At 42.6% G+C, this 20,650-nt stretch overlaps 4 protein-coding genes across 4 annotated transcripts; 1 reads left to right on the plus strand and 3 right to left on the minus strand.

The window, feature by feature from the left end:
• Positions 1-872: 872 nt before the first annotated feature.
• On the minus strand, positions 873-1,945 carry MELLADRAFT_69330 (uncharacterized protein; the record flags this gene model as incomplete). Its single annotated transcript, XM_007418221.1, has 4 exons — positions 873-984; positions 1,065-1,321; positions 1,372-1,805; positions 1,870-1,945. The coding sequence occupies 4 exons, from the start codon at positions 1,943-1,945 to the stop codon at positions 873-875; spliced, it is 879 nt and encodes a 292-aa protein (XP_007418283.1).
• Positions 1,946-3,094: 1,149 nt separating this feature from the next.
• MELLADRAFT_95700 (uncharacterized protein) lies at positions 3,095-5,409 on the minus strand (the record flags this gene model as incomplete). The annotated part of the gene is made up of 8 exons (XM_007418245.1): positions 3,095-3,182; positions 3,260-3,573; positions 3,654-4,234; positions 4,306-4,318; positions 4,386-4,422; positions 4,463-4,585; positions 4,704-4,866; positions 4,944-5,409. 8 exons carry the CDS (start codon positions 5,407-5,409, stop codon positions 3,095-3,097), a joined length of 1,785 nt encoding a protein of 594 aa, XP_007418307.1.
• A 3,751-nt stretch (positions 5,410-9,160) lies between these two features.
• On the plus strand, positions 9,161-10,759 carry MELLADRAFT_95701 (uncharacterized protein; the record flags this gene model as incomplete). Its single annotated transcript, XM_007418246.1, has 3 exons — positions 9,161-10,372; positions 10,456-10,552; positions 10,638-10,759. The coding sequence occupies 3 exons, from the start codon at positions 9,161-9,163 to the stop codon at positions 10,757-10,759; spliced, it is 1,431 nt and encodes a 476-aa protein (XP_007418308.1).
• Positions 10,760-18,346: 7,587 nt separating this feature from the next.
• MELLADRAFT_95702 (uncharacterized protein) lies at positions 18,347-19,105 on the minus strand (the record flags this gene model as incomplete). The annotated part of the gene is made up of 6 exons (XM_007418247.1): positions 18,347-18,394; positions 18,469-18,513; positions 18,588-18,602; positions 18,687-18,699; positions 18,810-18,949; positions 19,058-19,105. 6 exons carry the CDS (start codon positions 19,103-19,105, stop codon positions 18,347-18,349), a joined length of 309 nt encoding a protein of 102 aa, XP_007418309.1.
• Between the last annotated feature and the right edge of the window lie 1,545 nt (positions 19,106-20,650).

Raw genomic sequence — 20,650 nt, forward strand, 5'->3', positions numbered from 1 at the left:
AAACTGCTTTGGAAACAACCAGAATGCTTGTGAGATTGATAGCAACTTTTGGGAGCAGCAAGTTATTTGATTGTGACGTTGGAAGGGCAAATGAGTCAGCTGCATTGCTCTGGTATTTCTATCTGTTAAATACGTGCCATTTGAATTGTCCAACCTTGCTAATAAGTCTTTTCCCGTTCAAGAATCGGGAAAAGAGAGTGTCCACTTACTTTTGAGTAAAAGCTTATGAAACTATATTTCTTGGACATAACACAATGGCAAGCAGTCCATGTAGAAACCAAAAACCTAGTTCCATTACTCACTCAATCAAACACAAATCATGAGCTTACAAGACAAACACTGAGATTGGCTGAAAACAATCTCAGTGTGTCAGAAGACTTAGGTGGTAGCCTTTTGATACGGCCACCAAAGCACTGAACATGCCCCAAACCATGCTTTGGTGATACACAAAGCATGGTTTGTACCAATGAAAAGCACCGATGGGTTACGACAATGACAGCAATCAAACACAGTGGAGAGGCTACCCAAAAGCATCTCTTTTGCATCATGCATGCAATTGACCTTGTGTATAATTATTCCCTCTGAGGTCAGAGACAGTTATCCACCAGAACCAAGGTCTTTGTGCTGTGACGCTGCACACTTTGGTCATACCATTTTTTTTTCATTGATTTCAAACGAGTGTGGTGCACTAAGCAGAGAGAGTCACAAAAAGCGCCAAAAACACACAACTTTTAAGAGAAAAGGAACAATAAAGGAGTGAGGAGAAACCAGAAGCAGAAAGCGCTTCCAAATGAAACACATACAAACAGGCACACAAATCAAAGACAAAGTCATCAAAGAAAAAGCAAACAAAAATAACTGCTGAACTACAACTAGGATCTTGCCGGTTGTTTCATTCCAACGCGCCTACACAGGCTGTTGCAACGGTGATCACTTTCAAAATCGGAAATTCTGCCAGAGAAGTAACCAGCATGCCAATTGTACCTATAGTAGTATGGTAGGAGTGATGTAAGATGAGCAAACACATAACATGTTACAAACAGTGAAGGAAGATTCTGGCTCACGTCTTATCGACAATGAGAGAATGAAACAGTGTCCATCCAACGTAATGAAATCCGTTGATCACCGCTGCCTTATTTGTACGCCAGTACGTGTAGTGCGTGAAGGCATTGAGGAATTCTAGCATGGCGACATTGCCTTCGGGGGGGGAATAACTAGTGTCCGACGTCTTATGGACCTTACCTCGCAACCTCTCCTGCAAAGTATACATGTCATGCATTCCGAAGTTGTTCCGGTGTGCAAGGACATGGTTTTCGGCAAACTGTGAAATCAAAGAAGTAACGTACTCGCGCAGGGGGACAATTCACTCACTCGAACATCGGTGGCCAGCTGTGCTTCGGCCACAGTTAAAAGCAAAGGGATTTCTTTGAGCTTCCCTTGGAACAGACTTAATAGCATAGTTGTGTGATACTTTTCTTGACACAACATGAAATGTGATCTCTCCGAGTCCGAACCAAACGCTTGGACTTCGACTTCCAAAGAACCCAAGTCATTTATTCCCCAAGGACGATGCATTTCAGCGGGGAAGGTGGAAGCCCAATCCCAATACCTGATAGGCTTGGCCAGATTGATGTCAATGTACGTTTGGGTCGACCTAAACGAAAACTCAGCAGTTTGGCCAACAGTCGCGGTTTGGAGAGTGAAAATCCATGAGGTGTGAAGGTCAATTGCAGGTGTTGGCAACACCAATTCTCCCAAAACCTCGCGTGCAGTTGCAGCGTCTATTGGGGGGGCCACAAAATTGCCTAATGGATATCTAACACATTAGTGCGCATACCTTTAGTTTCAATGGCAGGGCGTATTACGTACAGTTGTCTACAATCGGAACCGGTAAAATGGTTGTTGGTCCAGCGCTGAGAATGCCACCTAAGTGCGCCCCAAACATGTGAGTATAAGTCTATAATTGCATGACAGCCACAGTTATACGTGACTCAACGTCGGAACCGCCTGGTATTGCGCGGGGAAAGCTGTTCCATCAGGTGTGGGAAGTCGGCATAGTCGTCGTCTTGGGTCAAGGTGTGCATGATGATTGAAGGCGACAGTAAAGGGCGGCGAGATAGTAAGTGCGAGATTGTGAAGTCAAATCTCTGGTAGGTCTATCAGCATCGTCCCATTTATACTCAACATGAATGGGACAGACCAACCATTTATTCAGCGAAACCTGGTCGGGAGCGTGGCAACAGCTTGGCAAAATCAAACGCATGGGTATGACCATCGGCGAACAACGTCAGGTACTTTTTACCGAGGCATTGCCTGTTGCACCCCGCGGTTAGTTCAAGTTGGTGCAACAGGCAAGGCAGCCATTTTCGATAATGATTTATACATTATCGAAACTGGTTGCTTCATCTATGCCATGTGCATAGAAGTCTCTATGCATTTGCCTACCGATCAAAGTTTCTAACGGGTATCGGCACTGAAAGCTCAATGAAAGCCGAACATTATCCATTCAGTAAGTAACGTTCAAATGAATTCATACCGTGAGAGAATTGATCAGAATCAGAATTGACCGATTGATTTTGGAGGATAATGGGACTGGTGAGCTTGGAAGTCAGATGATCACCCAAATCGATGTGGGTATTGATGTGGGTGATTAATTGATAAGATCGAAAGGAAACTCGATTGAGGTTGAGGAGAAGAGGTATCATTAGAGAAGTGATCAATGAGTTTTGAAACAATAAGAAAAAAGGTCTGATAAGTTGAAATAGGAAAATCTTGTCCATACTGGTCTACGTTAATAGATTTCCAACTCGGTAACTGTCCCAGCAGATTAGCAAGCACAAATCCCTCTCTATAAATAAACCTACCAATCATAATCCTCACTCTTGATCCTATTCAAATCTTCACTTTTTTTTGTGTATTTGAATTCAAATGAAATTCAGATAATACGATTTCATTTTGAAAGAGGAACCCATGAAGCCCATTGGGATCCAAAGAGCTGTGGAACAATCAGGTGCTAGATGAAGTGGGTGTCACTATCATGATTATATCATGTTAACGTGGTCACCATGAGTGATGAAAGCAGGTTGGAGTGAGATTATACTTCCTCCCATTTACGCGTGATTGAGCCATAAGGCATTGCATTTCTTTGAAAAACTACAACTTTTGTACCCCAATGTATTCCACTGATTCACAAGTACCTAGAGCAGCACTGAACCAATCGTTGCGTAATTCAACCATCTCTTCAAGGAAAAACTCATACCTGGTTCCTTGCATGTTGCGGCACATGGAAGCAAAACCACTGTACCAAATATTACTTAACTCTCCAGCTGAAGAGTTAAATATCCAGGAGCCGTCTTTTTGCAGGTCGGGAAAATTTTTGGGGTTTGTGTATCTTTGACAAAAATGATCGCTGACTTTGTGCGAGGCATGATGGAACGGGTCGACCGGAATAATGGTGTTTTCAAACGGAGTCGGATCCTTCTCCCCGTTGTGAATAACCCGCAGTAGGGTGCACGCATTGTCGTAGAAGACCACTTCCGGTAGGCCTTCTGGAAAAGCCTCCAATAGGTAGTCCTGTCATTTTGTTCGCGGGGGGTAAACACACATCAGTAAATAGAGAGGATGCTTAGGGAAAAAGGTTCTTGCTAACTGACCCTAAGAGCACTTGGGGCTTCGGCGTTGTAAAATGTTCGCCGACTGAGGATGATTCCACACGTACCCACGATCAGCTGATCGTTGTGAGTACGGCAGCGGCTACAGGACGGGGTTTTTTTTGGCTTGGCGGCGCCACCGTCCCGGGCGGCTTCGTGAAGGCAATCAGCTTCGTCGGTGTTGTGAATTTCGTCTAAGTCGATGATTTCCGCAGTGAAAGGGTTTAAGTGCACAGTCGGATCCGAAGGGAGATTGGAGCCGGGACGGTTGAGCATTGCCTTGAGGGCAAAGTTCTTCTTCTTTTGCGCTTGAAAATCGGCAAAGGCGTTACGGTGATCTTCATTGGAACATGTTTGGGAATCTGCTTCCGCGAGGTTGGTGCACGGTTGTGCCCAACACCATCCTTTCAAAGAGACCTCATGTGCGGCACAGAACCGAGAGGTAACCTTGGGCAAAGGATTTAGGCATGGGCCATTTGGGGGGGGATTGCCAGATCGATAGGCAAGCTCTTCAAGCTGCACCAAAGAGGCCGTGCATTGCCAGTGCCCGATTGTAAGGCCATTGGTGACGACCGCTCGAATGACTAATGTGATGCACGAAGTCAGTTGAATGATTTCAAAGCGTTCTTTTTAGATTAAGTGAGATGAGCGAAACCTTTGGTCGCTTGCTTGCCGTCTATTTCAATTGGGTATGCTTTGACACACAAAGAGCAAAAGTGGTCGCGGAATACTGACCCGTGGTCGGCAATGTAGTGGAGTTCTTGAATAATCGCTGATAGTAACCGGTCCTCCTGTTCACCACGGGCACTTACTTGAAGGACGTCACCCCGGCGAGAGTACCGTCGGAGTAGGCTCCACATATCAGTTGCGTCGCGGGTAACTTCTTGGGACATTCGGGGTGTAATTGTCGGGAGTGCCGAGTGGGTGGGTATGTCCTGGTTTGATACATAGGTGAGGTTGAATAGATTCACAAGATTGAAAGTGGAGATACTATGAAAAGTAAAAGCAATCGATAAGAAGTTCTTCCAAAAAGACATAATGGGAGATACTGACTGGGCAAGCATCTGACAGTGTCGAAAGTTCTTGGCGAGTTGGTGAGACATGGCAAAGTGGCAGTGCACCTGGAACACATCACGGTGTCTCCCCTGGGCTTCGGTGTAGTAATATCTGGTTTTGTTGGTTATGTAATACGAGGGGCGGTAGGTGGTGCTACAATCTACATGCAGGAGTTAATGGGAAAATGAGTGTGTTTATATACACGGCTTTGCTTTTAGGTGAAGGCAAACACTGTACCTGAGCAAACGCGGGTGTGAAACTCCGCTGAGTGGATGCCATCCAGATCATACACGTAGCCTTCTCGTCGGGGGCGTAAGTGGAGGTTGCGCTTGGAAGGGCTGTCGCACACAAGGCAGGAAGAGATGGGTGGTGTAAGATAGAACTCGTGCACCTTGGTGGTCAGGTGGTGGGTAAGACCTTGCGAGCGAATACGGGCGCCAGTATCAATCCAAGAGAATGGTAGGGAAGGGAATGACAGGTTCCAAAGTGCTTCGTAATCGGCCAAGTCCATGTCGAGGTCGAGGGCGAGCTTGAGGAATGGAAGTATGCGAGTATCATCCAAAGTAAAATTTAACGCGCGGTCTGCTCGCTTGTACACGTCGCTTGCGAGGTTGACGAATTGGACAAGTTGTGAAAGTGTCAGCTTAGTTGCCAAAGTTGGGGATTGGTCGTGCAGCCGTGTCACCAAGTCGGTGAGCAACATTGTGAAAGACAGGTAGTTGACTACACAATCGGCTGGAAGGATTCAATCATCTCATTCTGATGTCAGCATACTCTGTCGGATCCGGAGGTGAGTGAGGTACTGACTCGGAGCTAATGTTGCTGATCTCGTATGTAGTATTGGTGATGGTATGGTATCAATAAGGTGGTGTGGGTGGGGTGAAGGGATGTTCGTTATGGTTGAGGTGGATTTGGTCTTGTTGTTGAATGTAAAGGAGGATTGATTGGGTGATGTAATAGCCGAATGCATCCTAGCTGCAGGGGGGCACGGGGTATGTATAATCGCGTCGCGATGCGTGGGCCAGGGGTGAGGCTGTTGGTGTAGACCCATGAAAGTGGGACAACCTCAGATCACGAGGTCCGCAGGCGAGAGTGACCGGTCTGCTTGTGGGTGAGATGTATTGCTACTTACAAGCATTGGCCCCGGGGCTGCCTATGCTAATGAGCCGTTTTATCAGGCGACCTCTGATACAGTCAAACCCGCGCACATGCATACCCGCGCACATGCATAACCAGCCAAAATGCATAAGTTTTGGCTTCCACCCAGCTGGTGCGGGCAATTTTTTTTGTTAATTACATAATTATGGCAAAAACCATAATGCATAGGTTTTTTTAGATCCCCAAGGTCATAATGCATACATGGAAAGTGGGCTGGGAAGAAAATTTTCTTCCTGCAAGCCTTCTTTGATACAATTTTAGCGATGTCAGACAGCAATGAGCCCTCTCTGGGTGTTGAACCCCTTCAATTCAACACAGAGAATCCTATTCATGCCACTCGCATTGGCAACATAATATTTCTTGCACCATCCGACCTCAAGCCCTCTCAATTCCCATCACATTTACAATTTGAAGAGCATGATTTACATCTACTCGAGAAAGGGCTCAAAGACCTCAAAGAAGAAACTCAAACACGTCTTGATGAACTTAAATCAAATCAAAAGAACGGACAAACTCTCTCTCAGGAAGAACAAGACTGGTTTGATGATGGGGGAAACTTGATTAATGAACACCTTATAGTAGATATACTTTTATGTCTAGATGAATTCAAGCCCTTATCACTTGGGTGTCATGAGTTCAAAGCAATACAATCTATCATCTCGTGTTATCAATCAACTCTTTCCAATGACTCAAAAATTAAGATGGATAGAAAGAAAGAAGCTAAACGAACGACATCTAACAATCTCGATTCTCTCGATCACGGACGTGGAAAGAAGGCTCGTTCCTGCTTATCAAAACCAGTCCAATCAAACAGAACTCGCCGTAAATCTGGGGTCACCAAACAAACTCTGACTTATAACCAACGTGTTGAGGTCCTTAATTGGTACCACAAAAATGGTGAAAGTCAAACAGGGACTGTCCGACACTTCTCTAAAATATATCCGGACTTGGGAATCAGTCAACCTAATATCAGTCGATGGATCAAAGAAGAAGCATCAATTCGAGACACTGCTGGTACTGTTAGTAGCCAAACTAAGCGCAAATCTGAGCTCAAATATCCACAAATTGAAACACTTCTGGTTAATTACATACGTGAATGTGAAAAGAGTGGTCAATTTATTACCGGCGATCAAATCAAAGAGAAATGGAACCACTTTGCTCGACTCGAAAAGCTCCCAAGCAAGGACTGGCTGAACTTGAGTGGTGGATGGCTTGACGCATTCAAATCACGTCACAACCTTCGTGAGATCAAAAAACATGGTGAAGCCGCATCAGCCAGTCCTGAGGTAGTGGCAGCTGAGAGGGCTCGAATGTGTAAGATCACTGCCGAGTACAAACAGTGTGATGTCTATAACATGGATGAAACAGGTTTGTTTTACGCGTAAGTCTTATTTCCATCGTTCTCCTGCTTCTTTCTCCTGCACCTCTTGTTTCTGACTGTTTCTTTGTGTGTTTCAGGATGCCCCCTGATCGAGGTTTAGCCAGTCAGAGTTCGCCAGGTGTCAAAGGATCCAAAGCACGTATAACTGTTGTCTGTACTACCAATGCCGATGGATCAGACAATCGTTTTCTGACATTTATCAGTCGATGGAAATCCCCACGCTGCTTCAATAAAAAGACACCATCCGAGCTTGGAATAGATTACTACAACAACACAACCTCTTGGATGACTTCAACAATCTTTGAGTTGTGGATCTCAAAGTGGGATCGAGACTTACGAGCCAAAGGGAGGAAGATCTTACTCTTACTTGACAATTTTGCTGGTCATACTGTGCCGCCAAATCTCCTCACCAACATTAAGCTCGAGTTCTTTCGACCAAATCTCACAGCTCACGTTCAGCCACTCGATGCTGGCATTATCCACGCATTCAAATGCCATTATCGCAAACGATTCCTCACACGTACTCTCCGACGCCTTGACAACAATGAGACTGTAAATAAAGTGTATGAAATTGATGTTCTTGCTGCTTGTCGTTTGGCCAAGTTAGCTTGGCATTCCGTCACCGGAAAGACCATTCAGCACTGCTGGGGCCACTCGGGAATCATTGCATTCAAGGATAGCAACATGCAAGTCCCTCTCTATTCTCTCTAGCTTGCTTTTCCTGTTTTTGAAGTTTACAGTTTTCTTATACTTTTCCCTCTTTATCTTACTTGTAGGCTTCCTGCCTTCAATCCAGCCAACCTACCCATTACAGAGGACTTAGATCTTGAAGACGATTTGCAACGCCTTCAAGATTCGGGCTTGCTCTCATCCAGGAATCGAATGTCGATATCCGAGCTTTTGAACCCCGAAGATGAAACACCATCATTTTCAAACTTACCAACTGCTGAGGAGATTCACGGACAGGCTCATGTCTCCCAAGACGACTCTGAAGATAACACGATCGAAAGCGAACCGATTCCTACCACTGCCGAGGCAATAAAATACCTCAACGGTCTTGTCGCTCACATCGAAGGAACTGCGACTCCTCTCGGTCTCAAACTTGATCAGCTCTTGCAACAATACAGTCGCCAGCTGAAGTCCGACGAGTTTTTTTCTTTCAATAAACAGCCATCGATCATAGATTTTTTCAAAAAACTCCCTAATCCCGACTCGGAGATGACATTTGAGTCTTAACTGAACTCTGTCCCTTATACTACAATCAATTTCCCTTCTATATACAATTATAAGATACAGTGTTGTCTTTCCTTTACTCAGACAAAAGAAGTCTTGTGTTTTGTACCCGTGCAAAATGAAAACATACTATCACATAGAGTTATACTTTTTGAATGAAAACCCGCCACAATGCATATCTTTATGCATTTAGGCCTAAATACATAGAATTATGCATTATGGAGGTTTGGGCCCATTTGTATAACCCGCGATAATGCATACCAAAAATCGTCTCCCCAAATTATGCATTAGCGCGGGTTTGACTGTAGTTATCACAGAAAAGTCGAAATCCGGATCTACCCAGTGACCGCCAGCTGTTTTCAAATTTCAAATTTCAGATTTCGGATTTCGGATTTCGAAATTTCAACATTTTTGATTTCATGAGTGCAAGCCCCTGCATAATACTAAACATAGCTCAAGATGCTGTTGTACATGCGATTTAAAAGTTGACCCCTTGCCCTGGGTGTTATTGAGCAGTCTTTGGAGTCTGTGAAGTCCTGAAAAAGGGATGTTTCTGTCCTCCGATCTCAACCAATTCATCAGTGTAATAACTTCAAAAATCTTACCACTAATTACCACTAACTATCAGTCCGTGATGGATAATCATTCAGAGTGCAGAGGCTGTGGAAACCTTTTCTCAAGAATGACCACACCCTTGTGTGGTCGATGCCAGTGGAGGCAAAACAATCCCAAATCCGGACGATGTGAAACACCCCAGTGCACCAGTTGTGGGAAGTGCTATGTCTTTCTTGACGAGTCCGAATGCCCATCATGCAAGAAGAGCAACAACAACAGCGGTCTCTCAGCACTTCTTCCACCTCTCAATCCACCTTCATCGGCCTTGGCAACTGCTCCTTTGGGTCCAAACATCAACACACCTTCAATCGCGTCTAGTCTTCCACAGGAGCTATTTCAGGGTGTTTTGAGTCAGCCAAGTCACCCGTCAACCTCTTTTATCAATCGCTCTCGACTCGATGTCCCCTATGGTTCTCAAATTTTAAATTCACAACTGCAAGGATCCATTCGGGCTTCTCAGTCCGGGAGACGAACTGTTGGAAAGCCAAAGGGGAGGAAAACGAAGCAAATAGAGGAATGTACAGAGGAAGATAGCCAAGAGATTGAAATTCCAATGAGTTTTTTGTACCTCAGTGGAATCGGCAAGTCAACTATTGTACATCCACTGACACCCCGTAAATTCAAAGTCAAGTTGAACGATTCGGATTGGTTCTGGAGTCTAGGTTGGGAAGTATATGCCTACTATCTGAAAGAAGCCGAGGATTCAGCATGGCCATCTGAGCAGCTTCAGAGAGCTAAGAAGATCCATCCTCTTCCCCCCGACTTTTCAACTACGTACTGTATCATCGCAGAAAATGGGATCTCGGTTTCAAAAGAGTCAATGGAATCAACAATTCGAAAGAGCAAAAAGCTTGATAATAAGAAGTTTGGCTTAATCTTCAACATGCAGAAATACCTCGCCACTCTTAAGGAAGCTTCTCCCGAGCCTGAGAACCTGAAGCCTACGTCTCGAAAACGCAAGCAAAAGTGTATTGTAAAAGTGGATGAAGATGATTCAACAGACGAACTAGACGAACTGGAAGATGATTTTGAGCAATCTTCTTCTCGCACTCAAAAGCGCAAGCAAACCTATTTATCATCTGAATCCGATGAAATAGGCGAAATCCATTCTGATACTGATGGTATCCTAAATCATCCGGCCGGTTCTCAACCCTCCAAAGGTACCCAACCAATCCTTAAGTTATGCGTCAATGCACCTGATTCATTCCCTGGCAATGAATCAAAACAAATGGCAGAAAGTTCACACGGTCATGATGATTACCAAGACACTCAGAAACTTGTAAGTTTGTTTCTTCACAAGTCACTTCTTACGACCGATAGGTTAATTGACTCTTTTGATATGACATGTTTGATTAAACAAAGTCCACCACCCACAAGGACAGTTTCTCGGTATCTGTACAAACTGATCAAACACTACCAATACATGATGTCTTGTTAGGGCAGTTGGAGCATGATGAATGTCAGTATTTTATCTTTTGACTCTGTCGGACCAATGTGTGTAATGGTGCTAATATCAACTAACTTCTCTTGTGTTTGATATCTAGCTATGTCCCTCGAAAGCTTTGGTAATACACATCAACTCGCTCCCTCTGCAAGGCCGATCCTTCCATACCCCCCTCGCCCGATTGAATTGGAACGAAGGGTGGCTACTTTCGCTCATCACTAAAAACGAAGAAGCCGTTTTCAAACCGACCCCAATCTCCTTCCGTGTTGATCGTGATTCATTAATCGGTTCGGGTCGCAATATGCAGTGCTTCAAAGCTGAATTGATGCTTGACAATCAGGTACATCGTGTGGTGGCCAAACAGAGCCCAAGTCTTGACTGTCCTTTGGCGTACTATCAGTGTCAAGCTCAGACATATGTCCACGTAGAGGGTGTTATCAACAAGTTCAAAAGGGATGTCTTGAGTAACAAAAGGTTTACTCAACTTCAAAAAGACCTGGTCGAGGGTTTGAGAGTATGTTTTCCTTCGGCTTTGAGCTTGTCGAGGTTTTAGCTGATACACCTGTACTCTGTACGTTTATCTTCCAACTATTTCAGATTGTGAAGGGCTGGGTTGTTCAAATTGTCGGTACTGAAGAAACACACCTCATGCCGAAGAACGACAGTTCAAATCTCTGGTTTTTTGAGGAGGAGCTTGTAGGTGATTATGTGAAATACGTCGGCAATGCGAATTTCACCATCGAACTACCAGGAGATCAGCTTCATGAAATGCTCCATGCATTAACCCACTACGACTTGGATAAGAACGCTGGTCGCTCTTTCATATGCGACTTACAGGGAGTCGGCTCCAACCTGACAGACCCAGCTGTCATCGATCTCGAGTGAGTCCAGCACCTCATCAAATCTTTAGATTATCTTTTTAATGATTCTTCTTTCATTGTAGTAAAACCTTTTCAAGCGGAAACCTCAACTATGAAGGACTGGAGTTGCTCATTGATCAGCACGAGGAAAACCCTTGGTGCAGAAACCTGGGCCTCAAATGTGTCGAGACTTGGACATCTCAGCTCAAGAACTAGATCTGAAATACACGGAATGAACCCCATCACTCGTCACTTTTAATCGAAACCGATCGGTCTAAGAATCGATCGATCGATTTCGATTCAACTCTCAATCAAACCACATCTCATGATCAATCATTACCCGGTAGTCTATGTATACATATCAAACTGTTCCCCGTCAATTTTCGACAGATCGATTTAAAACTGGATCGATTCAAAACTGGATGTTGGAAACTACAGAAGCGTACACATGAGACGAGATGCTTCAAATCACCTCAAACCATCAATAGTCGAGTTTTTGTATTAGAATCTGTTCATGGTTTTCAAACGATTGATTTGAGTCGAGATCGTCAAAGAACATTACCCGAAGAGCAATTGAGCTACACAATATAATTTACTGCACATTACTCCATTCATCTCCCAGTACATATCAAGATAATCAATTATGTAGCTCGCTCGCTTTGACCTCAACACCAATTCCCTACTAATCCCCCTGTTTCTTCCCTTTGAATCAATCCTGCTCTAAAATCTTGAAATTGTGAAGAGGATAATCTGAAAATGTCACTTACCTGGTTATTGTTTGGTCTACACAATATATGATTTTACAATCATCAGCCTTTTTTAGTATGTTCAATTGTTCTGAAATCTCAAATTGAAATCTCAAATAGTCAACGCTTTGAGTGGAGTGGAGAGGTGGTTGATTGAAGAATATGGAAACATCCCACATGTGGTGAAAACCAGATTCACATCTAGACAAATTGTTTCAACTATTTGTTGAAGAGTAAATTGGGAAATAAACATGTGTACTTTTGTTTCCACAATAATCTAAATGAGAATGAATTTAACTGCTCCTTGATTTACATTTGGTGAAGAAGAAACAATTAACCTGATTCTTCTGAATCTTCATCTTCATAAAACCCCTCTAAATCTAGATGTGGTTCAATCAGTCTCAACAAGGGTAAAACCTGATGAAAAACTATCCATACATTGTTGAGTATAATTTGGTTTTCTTGAATACCTAACCGTTGAATCAAAGTGGAAATTTCTAGGGACAGGTGTGGAGGTGAGACTTGCAAAAGAGCCCCATGGTCCGGGTATTGATCATTGATTATTTGCTGTATGGCCTCGCGGGGTACAGGATGAAGTCCTTGGGTACCATCATAATTCTCAGGGGAGTAGAAACACGTGTTGGGTGCCACTCCAGTTGGGAGGTGTGAATTTGGATTTCTGCGAGTTCGGTAAGTGTTCTTCCTTTCCATGAATGAATTCATCACACGTTGAACTAACGGTATCCAGAGGTGTAAAAACAAAGCCCTGCACACATAATTTTAAATCATGTTCATGTTAGCAAGGCAACGTCAATGAAAAAAGGCTGAAGTCGGTGTAAAATACTTACTTCTGAAGTGGATCCTTTGGATTATACATCCCATTATCAATGGCCAGTTTGATATCATCACGTAGAGTTGTATTCTTTGCTCGCATTAGCTGGGCCCAAAGCGACTCAATTTTTTGATTGTGAGTAGAAGTGGTGTAGTGGTGATGCTTCAATGCGTCTTCAACAGTCTCACCAGCATAGATATGTGTAAACAAAGCTTGGAATGTAGCCATATCACCAGTCTCGGTTCCATGATCAGTTGAAGTTTTGACTGGGAATCCTCCAACAGCAGAAACAAGCTCTAGAAAATATAGACCAACTACGCGTGGGTTGTTGTTTGTTCGTCCAACTCGAAGACTCAAAACCTTCCTTGACCACTAGAACATCGGGGGGCGGCGGGCCGCCCCCATCAGGCTCGGGGATCTTGTGTTGTGGACTGCGCAGAATACATTACAGTTGTCTTGTGTAGCGCCATTGCAACATGAACAGACACAGAATACACATATTTTTTCTTTGGATCATTGAAACTTCTGACTATACAAACAAATTCAACTACATGCTCAACTTTCAGCATTGCTTTGTTGAATTTGACCATCAACCTTGCATGGCACACATACATGCCATCAAATCCTATCCATTGTTCATCCTTGTAGTAAAACACTTATAATTATTCAATCAAAAATTGCATAAGCACTTACCATTCAATCCCAATACTTATGTTCAAGAAACAACAACACATCACTGAAAGATCTCCGCTCAACACAACTCAAGATCTTTCTATGACTGGAAACCCCCATCCTCTTAGGATCTGCCAAAGTTGAATTTGCTATCATCACAATTTTGGCCATAATGTCATAATCAAAAAAGATTACACATTTCATCCATCCCACATGTGAGGATTCTAGCAAGGTGAGAAGGAAGGTCCTTGCTTCTTTGGCTCACTATGGGACCCTCTCAAAATGTGATATTGAAATTGAATGCCATAATCATGAAGTACTGGTCCATCTGATTCACCAGCATAGCTTTGTTGATGAGATTGAGTGAGAATTGAGTGATTGAAGCAAAAACAGCAGTCAAATTTCCACTTCAAAAGAAAAATTATCACTCTATTTCTTTTACCAGCTTTGCATGGTGGGCTGAGAGTTTCAGAACTACCCCTTTGGCTGTAGGATGTATCATAAGAACTTCACTGATCTTGAAAGTTAAGCAAGGACAGCCCCATGAGCTTCAAGATTGATATACAAACATGATAGAATCTTGTGTGTCACTATCAAATCAACTTTTCATCTTAAAATCACCCAATATGCAAGGGTGTTGATATGTAGGTGGAACATGTACGTAGGAATCCACTTTCCCATTTTGGATTGTGATCTTTGAGATCTGTATGCGTTATATTTGCTTTGAAGAAAAAAAAGATGAAAAGAATGATATAAAGGTCATATTGAATCCATCTCTCTGTCTAATATCTTCACATCAACACCAACTTGAGTAAGATCTTTTAGATTGAAATTTCCATTTGGCATATCATATATCCTTCCAGATAAAGTAAGATGTTTCATTGAATCAGATAATTGTTTTTCATGAATTTGCATAAAAGGTAAATCTAATGAACAGATTTGATTACTTCGAGAAACTTGAGAAACTTGATTTGAAGTAAAGGTATTAGTATCAGAATATGATCTTGATTCTCAACCAAGTTTCATAAAATTTCCTTTTGATTGATTAGGTTGAATTGATTCTATGACTCTTGATTTATTTAATTTAGTCATTTGTTCTTTTAAAAAGTCTGATAAAGTGTGAGGACGTGTTGATCTAGCTGGACTATAAAGGTATTGATAAAGTTGATCATCATTCACCATACATTATTGCCTATGATTTATAGTATCCAACTTGGCAAAAATAAAAAAACAGTGTTGTTCAGGAGACATCGTATACAAACAAAATAATATGATCATTAGGTAAGGCAGGCCATTGTGTTGAGATAGTGTTTGAGTTGTAGATACGATTGGGGTTGAGAAGGATGCTTTGAAGTTTGGGTCATGAGTTAACAGGATTAGACACCAGACTATCAGGTTCATGACTGAAAGATGGATTAATAAAACTTTTAGGACTATAGCCGTCCAAATGTTGAAGAGGTTCAGACTCAAAAAGAAGGCTGTGTAAACAGTGATATGAGCTCCTGGGACACTTCACATACTCCAAAGAGAAGCATTTTTTCAGACTGTCCATTCCAACGTTTTGTTTCTTCTAACACGGGTCAATCCGCTGTGTAGAAAGCAACGGTATACCAAACATTGCCTGATATTCAGCAGTTAACACCCGCCATCATAGGACCCTGTGGAGTTTGGATTGTAGAAGACATCGTTGGAGAGCGAGCCACTTAGCATGTGCGTGTATGCGAAAAACTGGCGATCAGTCGCAGTTTGTCTACATAGTAACAAACAAATCCCTGGGGCAATCACCCCACTCACTTCTGGAATGCAGACTGACGCAGAGCCACAATGTTAAAAGAGGCACTGTATTGTAATCAAGCAATGAGCTCCGTTGTGGTAACAGGTTACAGGGTGTTTCGGGCAGACACATCGATAGGTTTCAGGCCGTTTTGAGCAGACACATTCCTTCTGGTGGTAACTATGCAGTAACCATGCATCTTTCCTTTAGTTGTTTGATGTATCAATAAAACCGTAGATACATATTCCATAAGGCTTGAGTTTATCATGGCCATCGCTAGCCCATAAGTGATTTGGCCCTGGCACATGGAATATCCTTTGCTTCAGAACTCCTCGACGACGAAGTTCCATCCCATCAGGATCAATCACCCGCATCAGCTGGTAAACTGTATCACGATTGATCCTAATGTGGTGATTTGTAGCAAGGTTTTGCTGCATAGTCCGATAGCCTGCGTTCCGATCTTCACCCTCAATTGCTTCCAGTAATAGATCTACCACCTGATCCACTGTCACACGCCCTTGCTGTACATGATCACGACGCCAATTGATACCCAAATCTTTTGACATTGTTTGAATGTTATACATATTGATTGGAATATTGTAAGTATCTTTGATTGCACACATAGCTTCCAAACGTGTCATGCCAAGGGTGTAGTATTGTTGAATGAGAGGATAAGCTAGTTCCTTCTGCTCTTGAGTCATTGATGCACGAGCGGTGGTAAGATCAAAGCGCTGGAGAATACGCTGCAGAGTTTGCAAAGTTGTCTGAATATCGTGATCATCATGAAGGCGAGTGACCATAGTAGTCTGAGTGATACCTTCCTCACAGTAGCCAAGAAGGATTTCGTCAAGGACTTCATCATCTATTTCATTGATTTGTACCATGTTTTTAGCAAGTTGATTACAAGGTTGAGTGAGTAAAAGTGATACTGAGTTGAGTGAGTGATTTTTTAAAAAATAATTCAGCGTGGAATTGGATAAAAACCACGGGAGGTGGGTGGTGATGGGGGTGGCTAGCTGGTGAAGAAGACGAGTGTAGAATTGATAAGACACTCGGTGGGGGGTGGTGATGATGGTAGCTTGCTGGTGGTGAAAAGACAAGCGTGTGATTAACCCTCGGTGGTGATGGTGGTGGTAGCTGGTGTCAGCGATGATGATGGTAGCCGGTGGTGTGTTGTCAGCCTGAGCCCCGACGGGGAATTGTCGGGGACTAGCTCGCCCGGACCCCGCCCCGACGGTTAAGAGGCCTCCCCGATCCCGTTCTCGGGTCCCCGATCGGGTTTTTTTGCGAAAAAAATGGCTGCCCGGACCCCAACCGAGTTCCCCGCCGGGGCCCCGACGCTCCGGCAAAAACTGCCCCTCACCCATGGATCAAACACGGTCCCGGCCTATTTGCGTATAGATCCGCAAAAAAGGACTGTACTGCCAGTCTGCTTTGGCGTAATCGTGGTATTTGGGCATTTGGTGCAGGGGCCGAGGCGCCTTGAGGTGTGGCTGAGGTCTCTTTGATGCCTCCTGCTGCCCACCTGGTGTCTTTTTTGTTCTCGAAAAGGTGGTTACAGGTGGTTACACACCTGTATTTGCCCCGTCGGGGACCCGTCGGGAAACTGGTTTTTCCAAGTCGCCAGCCCGACTCCCGACTCGCGGGGATCCCCGACCATCGGGGGTTCCAAAACCTTTGCCCGAACCCCTTACCGATCGGGGGCCCCGTCGGGGACCCCGATCGGAATCAGCTTCGGGGCTCAGGCTGAGTGTGGTGTGATGTCGAAAATCCGGAGGCGGAGATCGGAAATCAAAAATTAGAACAAAATTCGAAAATTCGAAATCCGAAATCCGAAATTTGAAATTTGAAAACAACGTGGCGGTCACTTCACGTCGCGGCTTCCGTATTTCACACTTCCAAGAATTCAAGATGCGCAGTATGTATTCAAGTAAGGAAATAAGATACGGTCAAGAGGCGACTTCCACAGTATCGGACAACGAGATCGTAGGCTCTCTGGAAAGATGTGGGAGCTGACGGACGGCCCTTTCAAAGCGGACCAGATTCTTCCACATGTTTGTTTTTTTCCTTCTGTTGAAAAACAGTTGTGTCGAAATTTCTTCATCCACCAAAATTTAACCTGTCCGAGTCCCACTCTTGCCTCAGAAAGCGCTAAGAGAGGGATTCAAGGCCAGAAAATTGGCGTGATAATACTTTTCACCAATTTTGCTTCCCTTTAACATCCATTTTAAGGGCTACGCACCTCAGGGAAACTCACTCCCAACAACCAGCTAATAGACTAGAAAAAACAGATGAGTATACAGAAATAATCAGATCTGGAGCCTGCCCTGGAAACGCTTAGGAAGCCCACAGCCGTGAACCGGTTGTACAACATGTTTTTTGTTTGAATATTTTGTTGTTCATGTTTTTAGGTGTACTTTTTGTTGATGTGTCACCAAAAAATTGTATTGAAGAATAATGATCTACAGGTGTTGGATGGCTTAGATCCAAAGACACATATCTGACACTTTTAAAATACCTCTTCTTTTTGTCATCATTTAATAGATAACTTAAAACTTAAAAAAAAGAAAGATCAAACTGACACAAATGTTCTTTTACAACCAAATCAAAAAACCCAAAAATACAAGAAAAGAAAAGTAGATATGAAATATTAAAAATCAAAGAGAAAAATCTGATGAAAATGTAAAACCTTAATGATCCCATTCAAGATTTTAAAATATTAAATAAATTAGGATAAGCCCGAATATGATGTGATTTATTGATGTCAGAAGTTAAGTTTAGATGATCTAGTACCAATCTTTTTAGATTGTCAAGATATCTTACCCACCATACCAAATTATTTCATGATTAAGATCATAGATGAATCTCCATGAATCATAATGTACGAGAGCCGGATCTTGAGAAGACTGAAAAGACAGCTATGAACTAACTGATAGTTTGTGGATTACGTGCTGCGCAAACGGCGCAAGTATCCTATGAAAAAAAGAGAGCAAGAGCCGAATGAAACCAAGACGAGGGTAGAATTTGAAGGTATGATGAGGACAAACCCAAGTTATCACAACCTCAACATGGTCTCCATCGGTCATTCTAAGCTATTGGAACACAATATCATCAGTAAACTTGACTTGAATGGTCAGAGTAGGGTAAGTTGAAAGGTGTCACTCACATCCTCGGGGGAGCTCTGGTTGTGATCAAAGGATGAAAATTAAAAGCTCATGATCAGACCTGTTATAACAATATGTATGTGATAATCAAGAAGACTCACTTCTCCACAGAGTCTGAGAATAAACTCCAAAAAATCAAAATCAAATCAAAAATTTATACAAAGAAAACCAAACTGAATCAAAAAGATTTTTTTTTAAAAGTTTTGTTTGTTTTGATTTCTAACCTTTGATTATCCCACCTAAAACAAAATGTACCATTCTTCAAACCAGTATGTTCAGCATAAACGTCCATGACTCTATCAAATCTAGTGGTACGTTTCATTTTGATCTCAACCAAATTACCTTCATAACCTATTACTTTAAACTGTTTATATCAGTTTGAAGTATTGATTGACGAAAGAAATGATTAAATTGATTTTAAAAACACATAGCTTCTGGGAGAGAAGATCAGAAGGGTCATAACGAAGCTTACACGAATACGTGATTGAGATTCGAGTATCATGATTTCTAGGAACTCCATTTGCTATTGATAAATTATAACGATTCTAATTCGATCTTATTAGCAATCAAAACTTTTGATGACAACATAAAAGAATACCATAAATGCTCACCAAACGTCACGGTCTCAATGAGAAAGAGTACCTAATACAATTTTAATTTGAGAACGGGTCAAAGGTTGAGCAACTGGTGAAGAGCTTTATAAAGTGTAGAGGTTTTATTCAAAGGTTCGAAAGAACTTACGACTCTTCAAGCTTTTCCAAGAATCCATTTCTTTTGAGTAGAATCATATCAGACCATGACGCGTGTTTTTATAAAGGCAAAACGATCACAAAAGTACTTGAAGAGATTGTAAGTCTACCTCAATAGATCCCTTTGTGGATCACAAAATTGAGATTAATACCCAGTCTCTATGTTCAGAGGATCTCAAATTCTTACTTCTTCTCTCACTTTGACCGTCATTTTTGAGCTGAGTTCGTTCCAGAGACAAAGGCCCTTGAAGAAGAATGAAATTGACAACTTCTCACCGCCATGCGAAGAGTACAATTTCAACCCTGTCTTTCTGGTCAGAATGTCTACACCACGGGGCAACTTTGAACTGGGACCACGTGAAATGTAAGTTGGGTATGACCACGCCGAGTGGTTGTGTAGAACAGGTGAAGGCAGTGTGAGTGCGGCTACGTGGCCCTCACCCGATGCTTGTCACCTGCTCTACACATCGAGAGGAAGACCATGTCGGCATGACGTGGCTTACCAGCCTATCAGTCGGTGAGCTGGTTGGTACGCGCGCGACCTGCCAGCAAGGTGCTCAGCACGTGATTCAGCTTGCGTGCCGGTAGTATAAGCTGATTTGCCTTCTGAGCACCTCGCTGGCAGGTGAGCTAACCAGCCAGGTGCTCAGCGGGCAATTGAATTTGGATCAGGTGCTCAGCACGTGAACAATCCTCCCTCATGTGAGTCATTATGGCTCAGGTTCACTCGCAACAGGGCAGCTCATGCATCTTGAAGACATCTTTTAGAACATTTTTTTTTCATTTCAATTCATTTCCATCCACATGTATATACCAAATTAAGTATTACACATTCATAGTCGAAAATGGCCAAGGTAATAAACTAAACAGGATTGAAAAAAACGATTGAAAAAGAAGAAAATCAAGTAAATAGAAATAAAATGAATAAAAAACATGTAGCCCTAGTAAAGCGGAAGGAAAATATATAGAAAAATAAAGAGAAGAATTGTTAGTAAAGAAAGTAATTAGAACAAAAAGAGAGAGATAGGAATCAAGGTACATACTTACAATTAAAACATATAATTTTGAACAAGACCAATTGGATATAAGAAATGCAATTGAAAGAATTTATCAAAATTAAATCAAAAGAAATCAGTATCAAGTAAAAGAATAATAAGACATAAAAATAGGAAGAACTCCCGTTTATCAGTTAGAGATTGATTGGGTGACGAGATCTTGATAACCAAAGCAATGAATCAATGACAAATTAAAAAAAATTGTACTCAATAGATAAACCGAAGTGATAGAAGATGAGTTGGAGCAATTTGCAAGCTAAA

This window comes from Melampsora larici-populina, assembly GCF_000204055.1.
Source record: "Melampsora larici-populina 98AG31 unplaced genomic scaffold MELLAscaffold_87, whole genome shotgun sequence".
Classification (NCBI taxonomy): domain Eukaryota; kingdom Fungi; phylum Basidiomycota; class Pucciniomycetes; order Pucciniales; family Melampsoraceae; genus Melampsora; species Melampsora laricis-populina.